The sequence below is a fragment of the Lingula anatina genome, chromosome 6, assembly GCF_051362555.1.
Source record: "Lingula anatina isolate TDL-2025a chromosome 6, LinAna3.0, whole genome shotgun sequence".
NCBI lineage: Eukaryota > Metazoa > Brachiopoda > Lingulata > Lingulida > Lingulidae > Lingula > Lingula anatina.
The window spans coordinates 15,254,071-15,273,614 of NC_141772.1; the positions used below are offsets into that span (position 1 = coordinate 15,254,071).

The 19,544-nt window shown below is 37.6% G+C and overlaps 2 protein-coding genes across 2 annotated transcripts; both read right to left on the reverse strand.

Annotated features, from left to right (window-relative positions):
• Window positions 1-487: 487 nt before the first annotated feature.
• LOC106152346 (sulfotransferase 1B1) lies at window positions 488-6,192 on the reverse strand. Its single transcript, XM_013525894.2, has 6 exons — window positions 6,164-6,192; window positions 3,881-4,179; window positions 3,196-3,519; window positions 2,607-2,704; window positions 2,042-2,204; window positions 488-1,887 (listed from the first exon to the last, which is right to left on the reverse strand). Exons 2-6 carry the CDS (start codon window positions 4,164-4,166, stop codon window positions 1,775-1,777), a joined length of 984 nt encoding a protein of 327 aa, XP_013381348.2. The 5' UTR covers window positions 4,167-4,179; window positions 6,164-6,192; the 3' UTR covers window positions 488-1,774.
• An 809-nt stretch (window positions 6,193-7,001) lies between these two features.
• On the reverse strand, window positions 7,002-10,431 carry LOC106152332 (sulfotransferase 1C4-like). The gene is made up of 5 exons (XM_087016407.1): window positions 9,912-10,431; window positions 9,232-9,558; window positions 8,526-8,581; window positions 8,088-8,250; window positions 7,002-7,933 (listed from the first exon to the last, which is right to left on the reverse strand). The coding sequence occupies exons 1-5, from the start codon at window positions 10,057-10,059 to the stop codon at window positions 7,821-7,823; spliced, it is 807 nt and encodes a 268-aa protein (XP_086872533.1). The 5' UTR covers window positions 10,060-10,431; the 3' UTR covers window positions 7,002-7,820.
• Between the last annotated feature and the right edge of the window lie 9,113 nt (window positions 10,432-19,544).

The window sequence follows — 19,544 nt, forward strand, 5'->3', positions numbered from 1 at the left end:
AATAGCTATAACTGCTGTTTTTGTCGTAAAACAGAATATATTATATTTCTATGAGTTATTCACAATGTTTTTATTGTGAAATATAGATCTCATACAAAGAGTTATTATCCCTTTAAGGTGGAGTCGTTTAAATGCACGTTTACTTAGAACAATAGAGGGAAATGTGGGCCCCTTATTCTTAATAATCTACGCTGTAAAATGGTGTTGAGATGTTTTTTGTAAATGCACGCTTTTTGTCATCAATCAGAAGTGCAACATTTTGACTAAATTGGTACGTATTTGATCTGTATACACACCACGTAATGGCTTGTAAAGGAATCTGACTGGTATTTCCTGAACAAGGTGATTACATTAAAGAACAGCATCTTTTTGTTCTATATTTTCAACATTAGTAACTATACTTCTCCGTTTTACCCTGACAAAGAAATGCACCATTTCAGTGCTCTTCATAGAAACTGTTTGGAACATTTTTTCACTCATTAAGACATAACACAATCAGTATATTTTATTGGTTCCTAGGCATGTACACAAAATAGTGACTTGGATTGAAAATAAATCCTTTATTAACGATCTAACAGTGGCATCTTCACTTCGTCCTTTGCATATAGATAGATAGATACTTCACATGATAAGTTAACAATTAAAAATACGGGTAAAGCAAAGATATTAAAAATACAAAGGATTTCATCAAAGTGTTGACTACGAGAAAACATAAAATGAGATTAACGTAACGATTATCGGCGATTGTTTATGGACATACTGAAATTTTAAAGGTATAGCTGTGTGAAAATTTTTTTTAATTATTTGACATTTGGACTTGCCAGTAAAATTCACCCTGTGCATGTACAACACTGTATCCAGCACATTTTGAGCTACTTTTCAGTTATTGAACTATACTTTGTCTTATTGCATATAATGTGCGCTGTAAAGCATGATGTGAAGAATGAAATACTAACTCGTTTTCCTCCTAACTAAACCTATAAATTACACCTATCTAATCTCCAACAATTTTGAGGCAAAACAAACATTCGGTTTCTGGCTCTTATGATGAACATTTTTTATTTCTTACTCTGAGAAACGTTTCTAGTGTTCAAGTTAAGCTTAACAGTTTAAAATAAAATAATTTTATCACAGTATTACTGTTCTGACATTTATTTTTATTGCAGAACTTCAGAGCATAAATTGTGTGCTCTCGCTTGCACCCTACATGTATGTGAGTATAATCCTTTACATTGTTGAAAATCCAGGAGTAATAGACTCGTTCTTAACGTGGGAAGTTCTGGAGCTCGTGTAGAATTTTATAATAATTTATGTTAATGATGATTTATTCTAAAAACAGCAACACATGCGATAAAGCTCTATATTCCACGTTTTCAATACCTATTTCACAGAAAGTAGTTTTCGAAGTGGTTTTGTAAGACCACAATTTAAAGGTATACTATGCGCATTTTAAAACTTCCCAAAATCACATTTAAGTATAAATACCCTGCTAAACCGCCTATTTGCCCCAAGCTACATGTAAATTAGTAGGCAAAAAGTAAGCGATGCCGATTTATCTTTCTAAAATGGATAATTATTGAATACGAATTGGCATAAACATCTGACTGGCTCAAGCAATGGCCCGTAAGTTCATAAGAGAAAAACACTTTTTTTCTCGACTAAAATTAGATTTGGTGCGAAAGTATTGTAGAAAACATCTTAAAACCCTTAGATGAACAATTATGAAAACGTGCCATTGACCTATACTGGTAAATTATTGGCCCAAATACATTCTTCAAAGCTCAAAGTCAACGCTCACTCTAAGTTTATTTCGCTTCTCGTTGAAGATGGCATTAAATTTTTCGTTTTGCGCTACAGTGAAATGGTTCTTCCAGTCACCAACAATACCTACAAAGAGACAAAAAATTATTATAATAAATAAAAGAAAATGTGTTTTCTAACGAACACGACATAAATAGTCTATAACTTTACAACTAGAAATCCTTAAAATATGACAGTTGTGAGTGTCTGCTATACGAAAGGACAAATCAGCTTCTCTTACCTTTTCTGTACATGCTGCCTCCTGGCTTCCAGAAAGACTTTACCTCTTTTTTTGCTTTCTTCATGTGCCCAAAAGAGCACTTTTTAGTCACATTTCCATAGATCTCTTCGGATTTGGGATACCCCAGAAATTCTGCAATGCGGCGTACCTCTTTCTTCAGGTTCTAGAAATTGAAAAGAATGATTTTGGGGTGTTTTTGTTTATCTCTGTCTCTCCCTCTCTTACAATCAAATGCACTGAAACATTCACTTTTTTAATAAACGTTCAAACTTTCAGATAAAATGCAAAACACTTCGCAGATCCCTGACCTTCAATAATGTTACTCCGATGATTTGGACTCTATCAGCTTCTTATACAGTATGAACATTAGGACATATGCATTGGTCATTTAATATTTTTCCCAATATGAAACTTATACAACCTCGATAAACTTCTTACCTGTGTGTATACAAAAAGCAGTCTCCTCGCTAGGCAAAAGTTTAGCTGGTGTGAACCAGGTTTTTAAGAGAAAGCTTGTTATAATGAATAAATTGAAATGAAAAAATGAAATGGCTAACTGCCATACCCGTTGCATGTCTTCATATTTGACCACCAAAGCATTGGGGTTATTTTCTAAAACTTCCATCCAATCCGCAACATGGTCGAACCAAGATCCGTACACACCTAATTGAAAGAATGCCATTGCAGACATTACATTTATCCTTTTATGTTTAACAATATTTGAATACATAATAACTATAAGCGGAAAAACAGCCTAATTTCGAATTTTCAGTATCAAAATAAAACCAGTACTGTGTTAAATAAGCATTATTTGACAATAATTAATAAAATATTTATATGTTACTGTTTTTAGAAAATAATGAATAATGCGGCATGAGTACTGAGAGTTAAGAAAATGGGACGGAAGACAAAATCAAAATCTGTTGTCACATTTCACGCCGAAAATGGTCTCCATTTGGAAAAAATTTTCAAAAAATTTGTTTTGGCCAGATGCTAGTCAGGGAGCATGGGGCAGTTGTGAGAATACTGGAATTTCAGCAAAAATGAAACATCTTAACAAATGCGTTTAAAATTTCCATATTAAATTATTCATTCTTGTGTTATGAATAACGTTTTCTAGAGAATACTCTATGTCGACAAAAATATATATTTACATGTATTTTCGTCTATAGTTAAGTCGAAGCACCCATTCCAAGTTCCATCATACCCCGACCCTACGTTGTTTTTCACATGATAATATCCAGACACGAAGGCGTCCTTCGGATTCCGTAGTGTGTAGATAATCTTAGATTTCTTCAATGCTTCTTCTGGAAACAGCTTCAGCGGCACATGTGTATCTAAAACCCTTGGCGACGGCAGTTTTTCCAGGGACTCCACAGCGCACGCCTCCGGGAACATGGTGCCTTCTTTAACAGTGTCAGTGAGTTCTTCCCGATCCGTCATGAGGAGTTTGACCACTTCATACACCCAATGTGTTCCTAATAAGTAGTTCATAGACATACAACGGCAAATTTCCATATGACAAAAATACATTCTGAGAAAACAAAATTATTTAAATTTATAATTTAATTAAAACTTGTTCAAAGGATGAACTCTCAAAAACGCAGTACGATGAAAAGATTCATAAATATGGTATTTTGTCTCGAACAGAGCACAGGTGTTTAACTTACTTAGTCCCCATTTTACACTTGAAATAGCCACCTGTTTGCTGAGTATGCTGATTAAAGATGAATAGATTCTCAACTCGTCCTCTCTCTCTCTCTCTCTTTCGGCGTTTGTGTGTGTGTGTGTGTTTGTGTGTGTGTGAGAGAGAGAGAGAGAGAGAGTGAGTGTGTGTACCTGATTTAGGCCAGTTAACTATCCAAACATCATCCTCACGAGCGTGAAACTTGTCATAATTGTTTATGTTACTTTCTACAAGAGGAAACGGCGGTAGGTGAATTCCCTTAACGACGACTGCACTGAAGCTATTCCCCTCGCTGTCTGTCAACTTTATCCTCTTTCCTGCTTGTCTCCAACCGAGCACCACTGATTTGACCATATTACGAACTTCAGGAAAGTGGTACAAGTCCATAACAAGAAGATATATTGTGCGAAAGAAATTTCTGATTGACGCAAACACCATTGTGTCGGCTGGACTGAAATATTGAAAAGAAGTACCGCGGTAAGTCTATTATATGCTCCTGACAGTTGGGAGTAGTGGGTGCATGGTGGTTGGGAATGAGGGTAGGTGAGGGGAGGTGGTCAACGGTTGTAGATGTTTATGCAAAATTTTACCTGAAAGTAATAAGCATGACATTTGCTAGTCAAATTACTTCTAGGCATAAATAGGCCTATTATTAGAGCTCAATCCCACTGAAACTATCAGTCTACGTAGATCGATACAAATCGATACAAAAAGGGGATTCGCTGAATGCAATCAGCATAACAGATGAACACCACTCCCTTTGGTTTAAACGTACTAGTACAGTACACTTGCCAGCTTTTCTGTATTCTACTCAGCGCCAGGGGGGACGGCTGAAGAGAAGTATCGAAGTCTGCTGATCTGATTGCATTCAGCGAGAGTTCTCACGAAGTTGGATAGATCTACACAAACCGATGGTTTCATTGGGAACGAACCCTTGTTTCCAACGTACTCGCATAATCACCGGCCTTTATATATTCTACCCAACGATAGGAGGGGGCGTGTTAATCTATCTCACTGATTGCATTCAAGTAGTGTCCTCAGAGTTGGGTCGATATACGTAGACCCACAGTTTCACCGGCCCCTTACAGATATCCAGGATAGTTGACATCCCCTCCCCGCCATGCAAAGGAAGTAATAAGAATTAATGGCACAAGTGGTGTTAACTGTGCCGAACTAAGTGCATGAAACAGTATTCTGATCGCCAAAGTGTGTGCACCGACTCTCCCTTGAAAAGGTCACCGAACGATGCCTGAATCTGCCATTTTGTTTTGGAAAAGCAGAGGGAGTGCTCCCCCCACTGCATCCCCTGGAATCCTCTATGTATATACTTAATCTGTTATCATGGCATAAGTAAGATATCATTATTAGAATTTCGTTATTAACGCCATACATAAAAGAATGTTCAATTAAGGGTTAAGTGGACAAAGGAAAAAATAAAGTCCAATCCTGGATCTTACTTTGGAACGGAGATCACAAACGTTTCGACCTTTCACAAGGCCTTCTCAAGGTGAACTGTTTTGTGTCACTTGTGTCACATGGTCACAGTCTGCCCGGAATGTCTCCCATGACCCGGTCCCACAGATGTCGGGTTGAGATGTAGTGATTATCTCTGGCCGCCGTGCTGGTTCAGGGCGGATTGCTCAATCCGATCATGAATCAGAATGGTCTCTTTCAGTCTGAGCCAGTCCGTCTCTTTGGCGAGTATAATGTCTTTGGTGTCAAAAGTATTAGAGGGGTGTTGTTGGTGGGTGAATACTGCAGAGTCATATATAGGTCACTTGAGCTACAGCGCCTGCGTTCTGCTTTAATATTATACACCCCATTTCCATAGATTAGATCGACCTACTTTAGATCGACCTAACTCCCTGGGGGTTCACGCTAAATAGCTGTCAGCCGGGCGGACACGAAAGTTAATTAGCCCTTATAGCTTGTAGTAGGCGGGGACGGACACTTAAGGGGGATTATCTGACAGTAATCTAGTGAGACTCCCCGCGGTGATAGATCGATCTAAAGTTGTGGGAATAGACCCATAGACTGTTTTGATTCCCCCCACACGAGCCCTGCAGTATGCAGGTTAATGTCCTTACACTTTACACCGTTACTTTTCTTCAGGTATTTTATTCTCAGCATTTTGTCTTTCACATGGACTTACTGGTTTCTTGGGTGTGTTGTTACAAAAACAATGTGGTTGAAAATTTCCCTAATTAGACAGATTCTTTACGAAGGCATGCAGACTTACTGACGCAGACCGGTACTACGTGACCCCGGTGACAACTCAAAATCAGTTCACCTTAAGGCCGTGATTTCCGTTTCAACGCAAGACCCACTGTTAGATTAATTTTGTTTCATTACCATAGTTTACTGTTACTGGATGAATCAAGAATTTCACTTTGAGGTTCGAAGGAAACCACTATAGTATAGTCTCGTGCACTTACCGAGTAGGCCTACCTGTTGATTGAATACGTATTTGTGAATGCTTTTGCACAAAAGAAAGCCACCGATAGTGAGGCTTTTTAAGAAAACCGTACTTTAGGTTCAAGGTCAACTCTTATTGTCGACATTAAAAAATGCTAATCATTCTAGCCAAAGATCTTGGAAATGGCGTGATTAAAATTTATTGATCGATAGATTGTCTCTATTTTTCATGAAGTTTATCAATTAGTTTATTTCTGCAGAGGTACTTGTAAATTGTTAGCCACTTTTCAATCAGAAGCAAATTATTACTTGTTTTATAGTTTTTGCATGGGTTTGTTTTGTATTGGCCGGAAGTAACTCGCAGAATTAATAGTTATAATCCTCAGCCGGTAAATAGTGAAGAACTACGACAGGCAAATATCACTACCTAGAATCATATCCCCATCCGAACTCTGAGAAACTTGTCACAGGGTATGCCATGTAGGGTGAGGGCGCTCCAAGCGGCTGCTGGAGGTCATACCCGCTATTGATTACTATTCGTTATTAACTGTAATGAGTTATTTGACTGTATAGCATATTACTGTCCGGAGGCCATAATTTTCTTTAATATTTCAGCTTAAAGTTAATACTGACATCAAAGTGTTGATATGGTTTTCTGGGGGTGTTCTTTTCTTTTGAATAACAAATTATATTTTTTGATATCATTGACCAAAATATCTCACATTAGAAGACTGAATACTATTATCACTCAATGACATTTTTTTTATTAATAAAGCCAAAAATTTTAATCTGCACCCAAAAATAGCAATGATAAAAGAAAATATTCCATATAAAGTATGAACCCTGTAGGCAAAATAGTTACTTGGATTGATAATAATTCCTTTATTAACGTTTTAACAGTGGCATCTTCCCTTCGTCATTTGCATTTAGAAAGATAGATACTTCACAAGATAAGTTAACAATAAAAATACGGGTAAAGAAACGTTTTTAATGTTCAAGTTAAACTTAACAGTTTAAAATAAAATAATTTTATCACAGTATTACTGTTCTGACATTTATTTTTATTGCAGAACTTCAGAGCATAAATTGTGTGCTCTCGCTTGCACCCTACATATATGTGAGTATAATCCTTTACATTGTTGAAAATCCAGGAGTAATAGACTCGTCCTTAACGTGGGAAGTTCTGGAGCTCGTGTTGAATTTTATAATAATTTATGTTAATGATGATTTATTCTAAAAACAGCAACACATGCGATAAAGCTCTGTATTCCACGTTTTCAATACCTTTTTCACAGAAACATGGTTTTCGGAGTGGTTTTGTAAGATCACAATTTAAAGGTATACTATGCGCATTTTAAAACGTCCCAAAATAACATTTAAGTATAAATACCCTGCAAAACCGCCTATTTGCCCCAAGCTACATGTAAATTAGTAGGCAAAAAGTAAGCGATGCCGATTTATCTTTCTAAAATGAATAATTATTGAATACGAATTGGTATAAACATCTAACTGGCTCAAGCAATGGTCCCCAAGTTCGTAAGAGAAAAACACTTTTTCTCGACTAAAATTAGATTTGGTGCGAAAGTATTGTAGAAAACATCTTCAAACCCTTAGATGAACAATTATGAAAACGTGCCATTGACCTATACTGGTAAATTATTGGCCCAAATACATTCTTCAAAGCTCAAAGTCAACGCTCACTCTAAGTTTATTTCGCTTCTCGTTGAAGATGGCGTTAAATTTTTCGTTTTGCGCTACAGTGAAATGGTTCTTCCAGTCACCAACAATACCTACAAAAAGACAAAAAATTATTATAATAAATAAAAGAAAATGTGTTTTCTAACGAACACGACATAAATAGTCTATAACTTTACAACTAGAAATCCTTAGAATATGACAGTTGCGAGTGTCTGCTATACGAAAGGACAAATCAGCTTCTCTTACCTTTTCTGTACATGCTGTCTCCTGGCTTCCAGAAAAATTTCGGCTCTTTTTTTGCTTTCTTCATGTGCCCAAAAGAGCACTTTTTAGTCACATTTTCGTAGACCTCTTCGGATTTGGGATAACCTAGAAATTCTGCAACGCGGCGTACCTCTTTCTTAAGGTCCTAGAAATTGAAAAGAATAATTTTGGGGTATTTTTGTTTATCTCTGTCTCTACCTCTCTTAGAAACAAATGCACTGGAACATTCACTTTTTTTAATAAAAGTTCATACTTTCGAATAAAATGCAAAACACTTGACAGATCCCTGACCTTTAATAATATTACTCCGATGATTTGGACTCTATCAGCTTCTAATACAGTATGAACATTAGGACATATGCATTGGTCATTTAATATTTTTTCACAATATGAAACTTATACCCTCGATAAACTTCTTACCTGTGTGTGCACAAAAAGCAGTCTCCGCGCTAGGGAAAAGTGTAGCTGGTGTGAACCTGGTTTTTAAGAGAAAGCTTGTAATAATGAATATATTGAAATGAAAAAATAAAATGACTAACTGCCATACCTGCTGCATGTCTTCATATTTGACCACCAAAGCATTGGGGGTTATTTTCTAAAACTTCCATCCAATCCGCAACATGGTCGAACCAAGATCCGTACACACCTAATTGAAAGAATGGCATTGAAGACATTGCATTAACCCTTCTCTTATTTTTTATGTTAAAAAAAACAGCCTAATTCTAAAACTTGTCGAATTTTCAGTATCAAAATAAAACCAGTACTATGTTTAATAAGCATTATTTGACAATGATTAATGAAACATTTATATGTTACTGTTTTCAGAAAATAATGAATAATGCGGCATGAGTATTGAGAGTTTAAGAAGATGGTACGGAAGACAAAATTAAAGTCTGTTGTCACATTCTCGCTGAAATTTTTCTCCGTTTGAAAAGATTTAAAAAGGTTTATTTCACATGCTTGTCAGGGAGCATGATACATAGAATACTGAAATTTCACCAAACATAAATCATTTTTTTTTTGACAAATGATGTTAACATTTGCATATTAAAGTAGTCATTCTTGCGTTATGAGTTACATGTACATTTTCTAGAGAAAACCTTCTTTCGAAAAAATATATATTTACATGCGTTTTCGTCTATGGTTAAGTCAAAGTACCCATTCCAAGTTCCACAATATGATGTTCCGCCTTTCAAGTTTTTCCTATGATGATATCCAGACACGAAGGCGTCCTTTGGATTCCGTAGTATGTATATAATCATTGATTTCTTCAATGCTTCATCTGGAAACAGCTTCAGCGGCACGTGTGTATCTAAAATCCTCGGCGACGGCAGTTTTTCCAGGGACTCTACAGCGCACGCCTCCGGGAACATGGTGCCTTCTTTTATGCTGTCAGTGAGTTCTTCCCGTCCCGTCATGAGCAGTTTGACCACTTCATACACCCAATGTGTTCCTAGAGAGAAGACAATAGACATACAACGTTCTGTAAATTTTCATATTACTAAAAGGAAATTCTGAGAATTTTGTACCATTGATTAAAACAAAAGTATTAAAAAATATAATTTCAAGAGATTAACTCTTAAGAAGGAAGTATGATGAATATATTGATAAATCGTGTATTTTGTCGTATATTGCATAGGCGATAGGCGTAATTAGACCCCGATTCACACTTGAAATAGCCAACTATTTGTTGATTAAAGATAAATAAGATCTTACCCGCTCTCCCTTCTCTCTCTCTCTCTGTCACTGTGTGTGTGTGTGTGTGTGTGTGTGTGTGTGTGAGAGAGAGAGAGAGAGAGAGTTTACCTGATTTAGGCCAATTCACTATCAAAACATCATCCCCACGAGCGTGAAACTTGTCATAATTGTTAATGTTACTTTCTACAAGAGGAAACAGCGGTAAGTGGACTCCTTTAACCTCGACTGCAGCCAGGCCATTCCCCTCGCTGTCCATTAACTTTATCGTCTTTCCTATTTTTCTCCAATCATGGCCTTTAACATACCCCGAACTTCGGGAAAGTGGTACAAGTCCATAACAAGGAGATATATTGTGCGAAAGAAATTTCTGAGTGACGCATACACCATTGTGTCAGCTGGACTGAAATATTGAAAAGAAGTAAGTCTGCTTTATGTCCCTGGAAGTTTGAGACAGTGGGTGCATGGTGGCTGGAGATGGGGGTGGGTGAGGGGAGGTAATAAAAGATTGTAGAAGTTTATTCAATTTTTTTTCCTGGAGGTAATATGAATGGCGTTTACTAGACAGATTACTTCTAAGCCTAAATAGGCCTATTCGAACTTTTTCCCCTTGAAACTATCGGTCTACGTAGATTGATACAACTCCAAATGCAATCAGCTTAACAGATTAACATGTCTCCGCTTGTTTGCAACGTACTCGTATAATCACCAGCTTTTTTGTATTCTACTCAACGCCAGAGGACGGTTGGGGAGAATTATTGTTATTCTGCTGTTCTGATTGCATTCAGCGAGAGTTCCCGCGGAGTTGGATCGATCTACGTAGACGGATTGTTTCATTGGGAATGAATCCTTGTTTCCAACGTACTCCCATAATCAATAGCTTTTATTTATTTATTCTACTCTACGCTAGGAGGAGGTGTGCTCATCCGTTTAACTGATTGCATTCAGCGAGAGTCCCCACGGTGTTGGATCTATAGACCCACAGTTTAGCCCGGCCCCTTATAGATACCACCGTTGTATCCAGGGTAGTTGACAACCTCTACTTGCGATGCAAAGAAATTGTTAAGAATAAATTCTGATGAACCGAGTACATAAAACAGTATTCTGATCGCCGAAGGGTGTGTTGTGCTAACTCTTCCCAGAAAAGATCTCTGATCGAGGACTGAATCCGTCATTTTGTTATGGAAAGGCAGAAGGAGTGCCCCCCCCTCCCCCACTGTATCCTCTGGAATGCTCTTTGTATAGACTTAATATGTAATATGTAAGATATCATAAGAGGGGTATTAGAATTTCGTTTTTAAACCTCACCAAATCGTACATAAAAGTTTATTCAATTTAGTGTTAAATGGAGAAAGGAAAAAATAAAGTCTAATACAGGATCTTACGTTGGAATGGAGATCACAAATGTATTTTGACCTTCTCAAGGTGAACTGATTTTCATGTGTTTCCACTGTCACGTGGTCACAGGCTGCACCGGATGTCACCCATGACCAGGTGTAGCGAAACTGAGGGTCCGTGTAACAGAGAGCCCGTCCTGCATATAGTTATAATGGTTAGGGTTAGCTTGGCCTAAGTGGGTCAAAATCTAGGGCGAGGCTCACCTGTACAAATGAATGGGAAGCGGATTCTTTGTTATGGGGGACTCTCTGCCACGTTACACCGGTCCCCCAGATGTCGGGCTGAGATGTGGTGGTTGTTTCAGGCCACCTAGCTGGTTGAGTGTGGGTTGTTTAAGCCGGTCATGAATCAAAATGGTCTCTTTCAGTCTGAACCAGTCCGTCTCTTTAACGAATATAATGTCTTTGGTGTCAAAAGTATTAGAGGGTGTTGTCGGTGGGTGAGTAATGCAGAGTTATATATGTTTCACCTGAGCTACAGCGCCTGCGTTCTACTTCTTATAGACTGTTTTGATTCTTCCACACATGAGACTTTGCAGTCACTACAGGAGACTGTCCTTACATGTACACTTAACACCCGTTACTTTTCCTCGGGTATTTTATTCTCAGCATTCTGTCTTTCACATGGACTAACTGTTTTCGTGGGTGTGTTAAATGGTTTATAATCTGTTACAAAACCAAAGTGATTGAAAGTTCCCCTAAGTCTATTAGACATATTCTTTATGAAGGAGAGGCTTACTCACGCAGACCGTCACCACGTGACCCCGGGGTGACAACTCAAAATCAGTTCTCCTGAAGGTCTTGTAGTAAGTTCGTGATCTCCGTTTCAACGCAAGGCCCACAGTTAGATTAATTTCTTTTCATTATCTTAGTTTACCTGTAACTGGGTGAACCAAAACTTTCACCTTGAGGTTAGAACGACACTATAGTATAGTCTCGTGCACTTACCAGGTAGGCCTACCTGTCGACTGTTCTGAATACGTAATGTGAATGATTATGTACAAAAGAAAGCCTCGAATATTGTGCCTTTTTAAGAACACCAATACTTTAAGTTCAAGGTCAACTCTTATTGTCGACTTTAAAAAACTGCTTATCATTGTAGCTAAAGATCTTAACGGCGTGATTATAATTTATTGGTCGATAGTTTGTCTCTGTTTTTCATTAAGTTCATCTGTTAGTTCATTTGTGCAGAGGTACATGCAATCACCCTCAAATAAAAATTATTACTTGTTTTATAGTTTTTAATGGTCTTAAAAGCGCTAAGGCCATGACTAAAATACCCGGGATCTTTTAAGTCCTCCTGTTCTCAAATACGAATAGGCTAAATATTCAATATACTGTGAGTTGGGGCTCATTCCCAATGAACCCATCGGTCTACGTTGATCGATCCAGCTCCGCAAGGAATCTCGTTGAACGCAATCAGATCAGCAGGTTAACACGCCTCCTCCTCAGCCGTCCTTCAAGCGTTGAGTAGAATACAAAAATAATGCTACTGATTATACAGTGTGTACGAGTGTGTTGGAAACAAGAGGAGGCGTGTTAATCTGAATACTGCATTCAGCGAGAGTCCCCGAGGAGTTGGATCGATCTATCTAGGACAGTATTTCCACTGAGAATGAGCCCTTAGAAGATCAATACCTATATAGTCATAAAGGCATATATGGTAGGTTGGTTGACGCATTAGAAGGCTTGCTAAAATTTGGACAAGAATTGAAATGTGCTGTTATAATTGTGAAAATATTGATACTGCGATCGAATTCTGTTTCAGTATATATTTAGCCATTATACGTGTAAAAACATTCAATGTTAGCAAAAATCAGAATAAAGAAAAATCTTGACTTTCCTTTTCAAAATATTTCTACTGTCCACCAACCATTATCATGCACTTAAGATATCTTTCAGTGAAGAAAATCCACAATCATTTCATGTACCAATGACATTCATTGATTTTGCTTTTCTAACAACTTTATATAGCGATTTCCTTCAGCAAAAGTAGCCATAGAGCTATTGGAAATTTACTTTGCACCCGGAGAGATTCCATGACAATTAAAAATCGCACCTTTGATTACAAAATTGGCCAGCATGTTTGAAGACTTTCAAATTTATATCCGTTTACATTATTTGCTCTACGGAAATGGTCATTAATCTGCGAGCATTTACTGGCAACTTAGCTCACGGAGAGATTCGATGACAATCAGAAACCGCCCCTTTGATTAGAAAATTGACAAGAACGTTTGAAGAATTTCAAATGCATGTCCGTTTAAATTATTGGCTCTACGGAAATGTCCATTAATCTGCCAGTATTTAATGGAAACTGGTCTACTTCAATATAGACTCTTTCGTATCGACAATATACCACCTAAGTAAAAAGTTGTTATGACTATAAAAATCCAATTCTGTAAACATAATGAGCAATCGATTTGCCAGTGTTGTTTTAACATAGCCTTACTGATAATAAGCTGGTAAAATATGTGTGGTATTGCATGAGGGTGTCTTAAGCGCTTAAAACATTCTCTACGTTTTGCATATAATTAAATTTGCTCTATAAGTCGTCTATCGACAGTCTTTAATATCGGGGAGAAATTTTTGAGAGTGAAACTTGCGGTGCATTTACTCCATGAATCAGCTTCAACAGGCCAAAATTTGCAGATTTAATTTGTCTATTCTTATGATATACACCCACATATTTGGGTCTGTGCAAAGAGGGGACTCTTTAGTAATTTGGACATAGAGTTTGTAAGTGCGTCTCGGAAAATTATAAACGAGTAGCTCATATTTGTTGAATTATATTCTGCATCTGTTTAAGTGTTAATTTAAAACACGTTTATAACGAAACGTGTACTTTTTATTTATAGAATTTTTTCAATTGCGCCTAAAAATTGAAAATGGCGATAAAGCTGTTTTCACGATTTGCCGCTCAACTATTTCTATTGGATCCTTTTGAACCTTTCCTCCATACATGTACCAAGACAAGGACTCCAAACACATTGGTAAAATATCGACAGTTTTATAGGGTTTTGAAAATTGGACGACAATAACATAGTTTGGACGCTAATGGATGTTGAAAACCATACAACGGTAAGTGTTAATGGCATTTTATTGACTTTCCCCCCTCATTAATCCTACGCGTTCCAATAAAGAGAAAACATGACAGCCCGAGGATTGGATGGAAGACCAACGTACAAAAATGGACAGGAAGAAGCACTGAAATTGCAGCCATATAAGGGAGTGATTTACGGATTTGATGACCATTTCTTACGCACATGCAAGAGTAAATAGGAACACGTTGCCAATAGATAAAGCTACTAAAGAATCCGATTTAGTCGGTTGTCTAGTGCATTGTACCATTGAGATAGACTTTGTTGTTACCGTCTCACCAAAGACAGCCTTGTAACCAAATGGATCACATTGAGGAAAGAAACCAGAAAACGTCAGAATATCCAGCTGGTAAGTTACGTGTGTGAAACTTAGTCAAAGTCAGACCCTGGGAAAGACACTCGATCGAAATTTTATCTAACAGTAATTTCTTTGATTTTTAACAAAGCAAAATTAATTTCTTTCAGAATTTCTGGTAAAGTTGGTAGATGGAAGGCCTGTAATCGAAATAGAAGACCATTTAATTCCATCGAAACCTTCTCCTGAGATTTGCACCAAACAAAACAAGTTTGAGTCATTTGCAGACCATAGGAAAGCGCTGGACCAGACTATGATGTCTGTAATCGACATAGAAGACCATATCATTCCTTCAAAACCTTCTCCAGGGATTTGCACCAAGGAAAACAAGTTTGACTCAGTTGCCTACCACAAGAAAGCCTTAGAGCAGGCTATGATGCACCGCGCTACGGAGATGGACATGCCGCATTTCAGCTTCTGGTTGGAGGCCATTATTGCCGACAAAGCCGACTTTGTCAAAGAAACACTTAAAAGATCCACTTTGGCCGAGAGGAATTTCCTAATGAACTCTCCCTTTAAGTTCCATGAGAATGGGGAGAGAATGCAATTAACGAAACACTGTAGTGAATTTCGTTACCCACTGTTTTTGGCTGTTGGGGCGGGCTCACAGAATTGCGTTGAGACACTGGTAAAACAAGGTGCCGATCTCGAACTGCTTGATGACGGGCGAAACATAGTGCATGCAATGTTGTGGTCATCAAGTGTATGGCCAGAGAAAGAAGATATATATCTAGCTATCTTCTACAAACTAAAGCAAATCGTTCCAAGTGAGATATGGTTGTCTATTCTTAAACAAGAAGATGCGTTGGGGTTAAGGCCAATGGAACTGGCACCTATTCTTGGAACCATAGCCCTCATGGGCTCTATTTTTAGAACGGAAGGCCTCTATGCGTTCCCACAACGATCTCACGGTCTGCAACGCCTTGTTTGGTACGATATTAGCGACTACCATTTTGCGAACGGATCAAAAGAAAGTCGGTTTTACAAATCCCCTGTGGGCCTCCTATCCCGTTTGGAAACCAAACACTTACAGAAGCCGCACACCCAGGCCTTGTTATCTTCTCCTGCCATAAAAGCATGGATACAATTAAGCATGAAGAACATGGTGCTTGGTATATTTTTTTCTGGGATTTACAGGGTGATTTACTCAGTACTATTCTGGCTCACTATTTACAGTATTTTTACGCAATTGCCAGGCGGTAAAAACACCACCTCATCGACTAACGCCACTTGCAACATATATGTCGGTCAGTCGCGGGAGGTATTTGTATTTTTAGGCACCTGGGGCTATCTCCTGGTTTTCTTATGCAGTATAATTTCAATGATCAACGAGCTTCTATCAACCATCAAGGTTTCTTGCATGTCTTATAGACCCTCGTTTAGATTTCTGACACTGTTGGATAAAGACAGAAATACGATAACATCAAGCGAAACGTACCGATTGTTCACCTTTTTGCACGGCGCATGCGTCGTCATAAGTGTCCCCCTTATAGTCAGTGTCGATCATGACGAGGGTGCTGACGCCCAATACACGATCCTGGCATTAATCTACTGCTTTTTGTCATGCGCGTGCTTACTGAACATCTGGAACATTCTGTACATAGTACAACTTATACCTAATATTGGTTATTTCGTTGTGATATTTGAGAAAACATTGTCTGATCTTGTGAGATTCATTTTGATTTACGTTCTCACTCTTTTACCATTTTCCTTCGTTTTCTATGCCCTTCTTGTTACCACGTGTTCAGATGACTTTTCGGACTTTTTAAATGCTGTCTATTCATCTTTTGGCGTCATGTTGAACACCGTTGATTTAACAGGCTATGTTTCCGCCTCATCCCCGAAAATGGCGGCTCTCATGACTCAGCACATTTTTTACGTGTTCACAGTAGTAGTTCTCCTGCTGAACTTTCTAATCGGCGTTATGTCCACTACGGTGTCGCGCTTGCACGAGAATAGAGATATCATTACCAAACTGCAACAGTTATCAGTGTTGTCTGACTTTGAAAGGTTTTTTCGATTTTATCCCGCTTTTGTCAGATGGAGGCTTAGCAACGGTTTAGAACGTGACGGCGATAAGGTTTATCTACCAGTATGGGAATACAAAAATGACAATTGATTCGAGAATAAGTAGAAGAGACTGATTTCAAATTATACCCGACCAACTAGTATTTTTGTAAGAAGTGCCCTTAATACTTCGATGTTTCTGAATAAACAACTTGGGTTTTATTTATAGTTCATAGTTATGAGTTTATATTAATTCAAGACTAATCATGAGATCATGCGCGATATCCCTTTACCCCGTAAAAAAATGAAACTGTTTTTAGTTCTTTCTGGGATGAAATCTTTAGGGACCTTTGACTGTTTACACTATTGACCACCAGATTATTTCTAATTTTTTTAAAAATCTCCATTGTAATGTGTATTGACTAAACACAAAGTTGACCGTGAACTAAGCCGTCGTGACCAGTTAAAGATGCACACTGTAAATTTTTCACGCGCAAAAAGCCATACTTAATTTTAATGTTCCTAATTTTCCTACTTTTTCTCCGACTAACCAACGTTTAATACAAAATGTCATGAAGAGCAACGCTTAAGGGTGAGCATGATTCAAAACTGTTTCAACAGGGTTGGGAGTTCCAAGGTTAGTCACACAGTGAAAATCATTTTTGTCGTGTTAAATATTTTTGGCCGTCACAAATGTATAGGAACACGTACCAATAAGGTTCATCCAATACTGTACAAAGTCTCGCAACGTTGCATAAAACATTAAGCAATATTTTGGATTTTGGAGATTGCGGAATTTAAAGGAGACTGGGATCAAAAATAAAGGCAGCCTAGTAAGTGAGGTGCGGCGACATACAAAAGCTGACAGAATTATCCAAGCATATTTTGCTGTGTTTTTTTTTCTTTCAAGCACTGTTGAATAACGTTCGGATAACAGACAATAGTCGCACCGACCTCGAAGAACGGCGTTACCAAGGAAAATTTTAAGTGACTAACCGAAAAAGGGCATTTGTTTGTACCTTGCCGCTGTGCTACGGATTATTCAAGTTATACAAGTAGATTATAATGAGATAACAAAACATCATTCAATATAGATCTCTAGATTCATAGGAAGTTAAATAAAAATGTATATCAATTCATATGAATAAATAAATAAATTAATTAATAAGATAAGACAAAACGTTTTTATTATTCAACATTTTAATGAAGGCAAAATAATTTACTGCTCTATCAAAAACATTATAAAGCTAGTAAATTTACTTTGAATTACATCTTCACAATTTTTGATAAAGATCATAACAATGTTTACGATTATACATATACATTTATGCTATGACCTGTAAATGATAGGCCTAATGCTGCAAAGCAAGGGGGTGCCTTTTAACGGAAGTTAAATACGGCTTTATATAGAAATACGGCACCGATATCCTTGTGTAATCATAAGAAATAAGCAGACAAAACAACTTGTCTACAAAACATGTATGTTGCTCAAAAAGTGTATGGGAAAGTTGTCTTCAAGATGTAAACGCGGGCTTGTTCCACATGTGGAAAGTTTACAGATATTTCCTTGATATAAGTAGCAATATGAATCTCATTTGAGACTACCCCTCTATGGGAGAATTGAGCACGTGCGGAATGCGCATGTGCATACATGTAAATAAGCTCTGGAGATTGTTGTCGTCATAAAATGTCGTTTGACTACGCCAAACTTCTCTATCATCAATAGATTTTCAAAGAGCAACAAACTATTGGATACTCCTTTATTTATTTTGCAAAGATATAAATAATAACGATCAAATACCATACACACCAATGGCGCTCGTACTCATGTTATCAATATCATTATCGCCAGAAAAACCCACGTAAAATCTGCCATTGCTGTTGCTACAGAATCACGGGATCATCATTTTGCGTCATCCTTCCTGCCAAACTGTGAACTGGAGACTCGTCCAACATGGCTACAGGACAAGAAAAATGATTATGAAGCCTAAGTTAATCCGTAACCATTGCATGAACAGGATGCCCTGGGCGAGGCAGAACGGGAACCTAACAACGGTGCATTGCATAAATGTAGTCTCTATAATGTAAAAACCATTTAATCCACAGGAAATTTGCAATATGACCATAGTTTTTGTTTCTTTTTCATGTCAAGTGATTAGATTTTTTTTGCCTGCCATGATGCAACTGTACCCTGTATAATAAGGAAAAGTTGACATTTGAAACAAAGTCCATAATTTTAGTAGGTGTGACAACCATTTTGAGCAACTGTGTATTTTGGTAATTCGCTCTCTCTCTCTAAGCGGGAGCTGGTAGAAAAATTATATTAGTACTGTATGTATACAATATAATCAGAAAGATCACACATCCAGAAATACACAATTTCAAATTGGCACAAAAACGGACAGAAAAAATTACATCCAAATGACACAAAAACGAAATTTTATTTTTAAAAATTAATTACAACACAAGTGCAAAAAGTGTCACATTCCTTCCCTTATTTTCAAAACAGCATGTACAACTCCACCAACGTCCTTTGCTGAATTTCTTTATGTTCTCTTAACAATTCCTGGGTGATTCAAACGAATATCTGACGTTAATTCATGCACTCTTTGGCCACCTGACTCTCCGTTTGCATTTCAAAGTAACCTTTCATTTCTCTCTTATCTGATCAATCTTCAAGTTTCAATGGCAAACCTAGGGGAGACGGGGGCTAGTTGGACCCCGGGGTAAGTTGGACGCCCATCAAGTAAAGTTACTTTAAGATTCTAAATTATTTCATTTGGACTCACTGTCGACGCCTTATTAGCACTATTGGATACGGTCACTTTACAAAATGATGTGATCAATTCATTCACCCCATAGTTACTTTGTCATTAATTGATGGTGG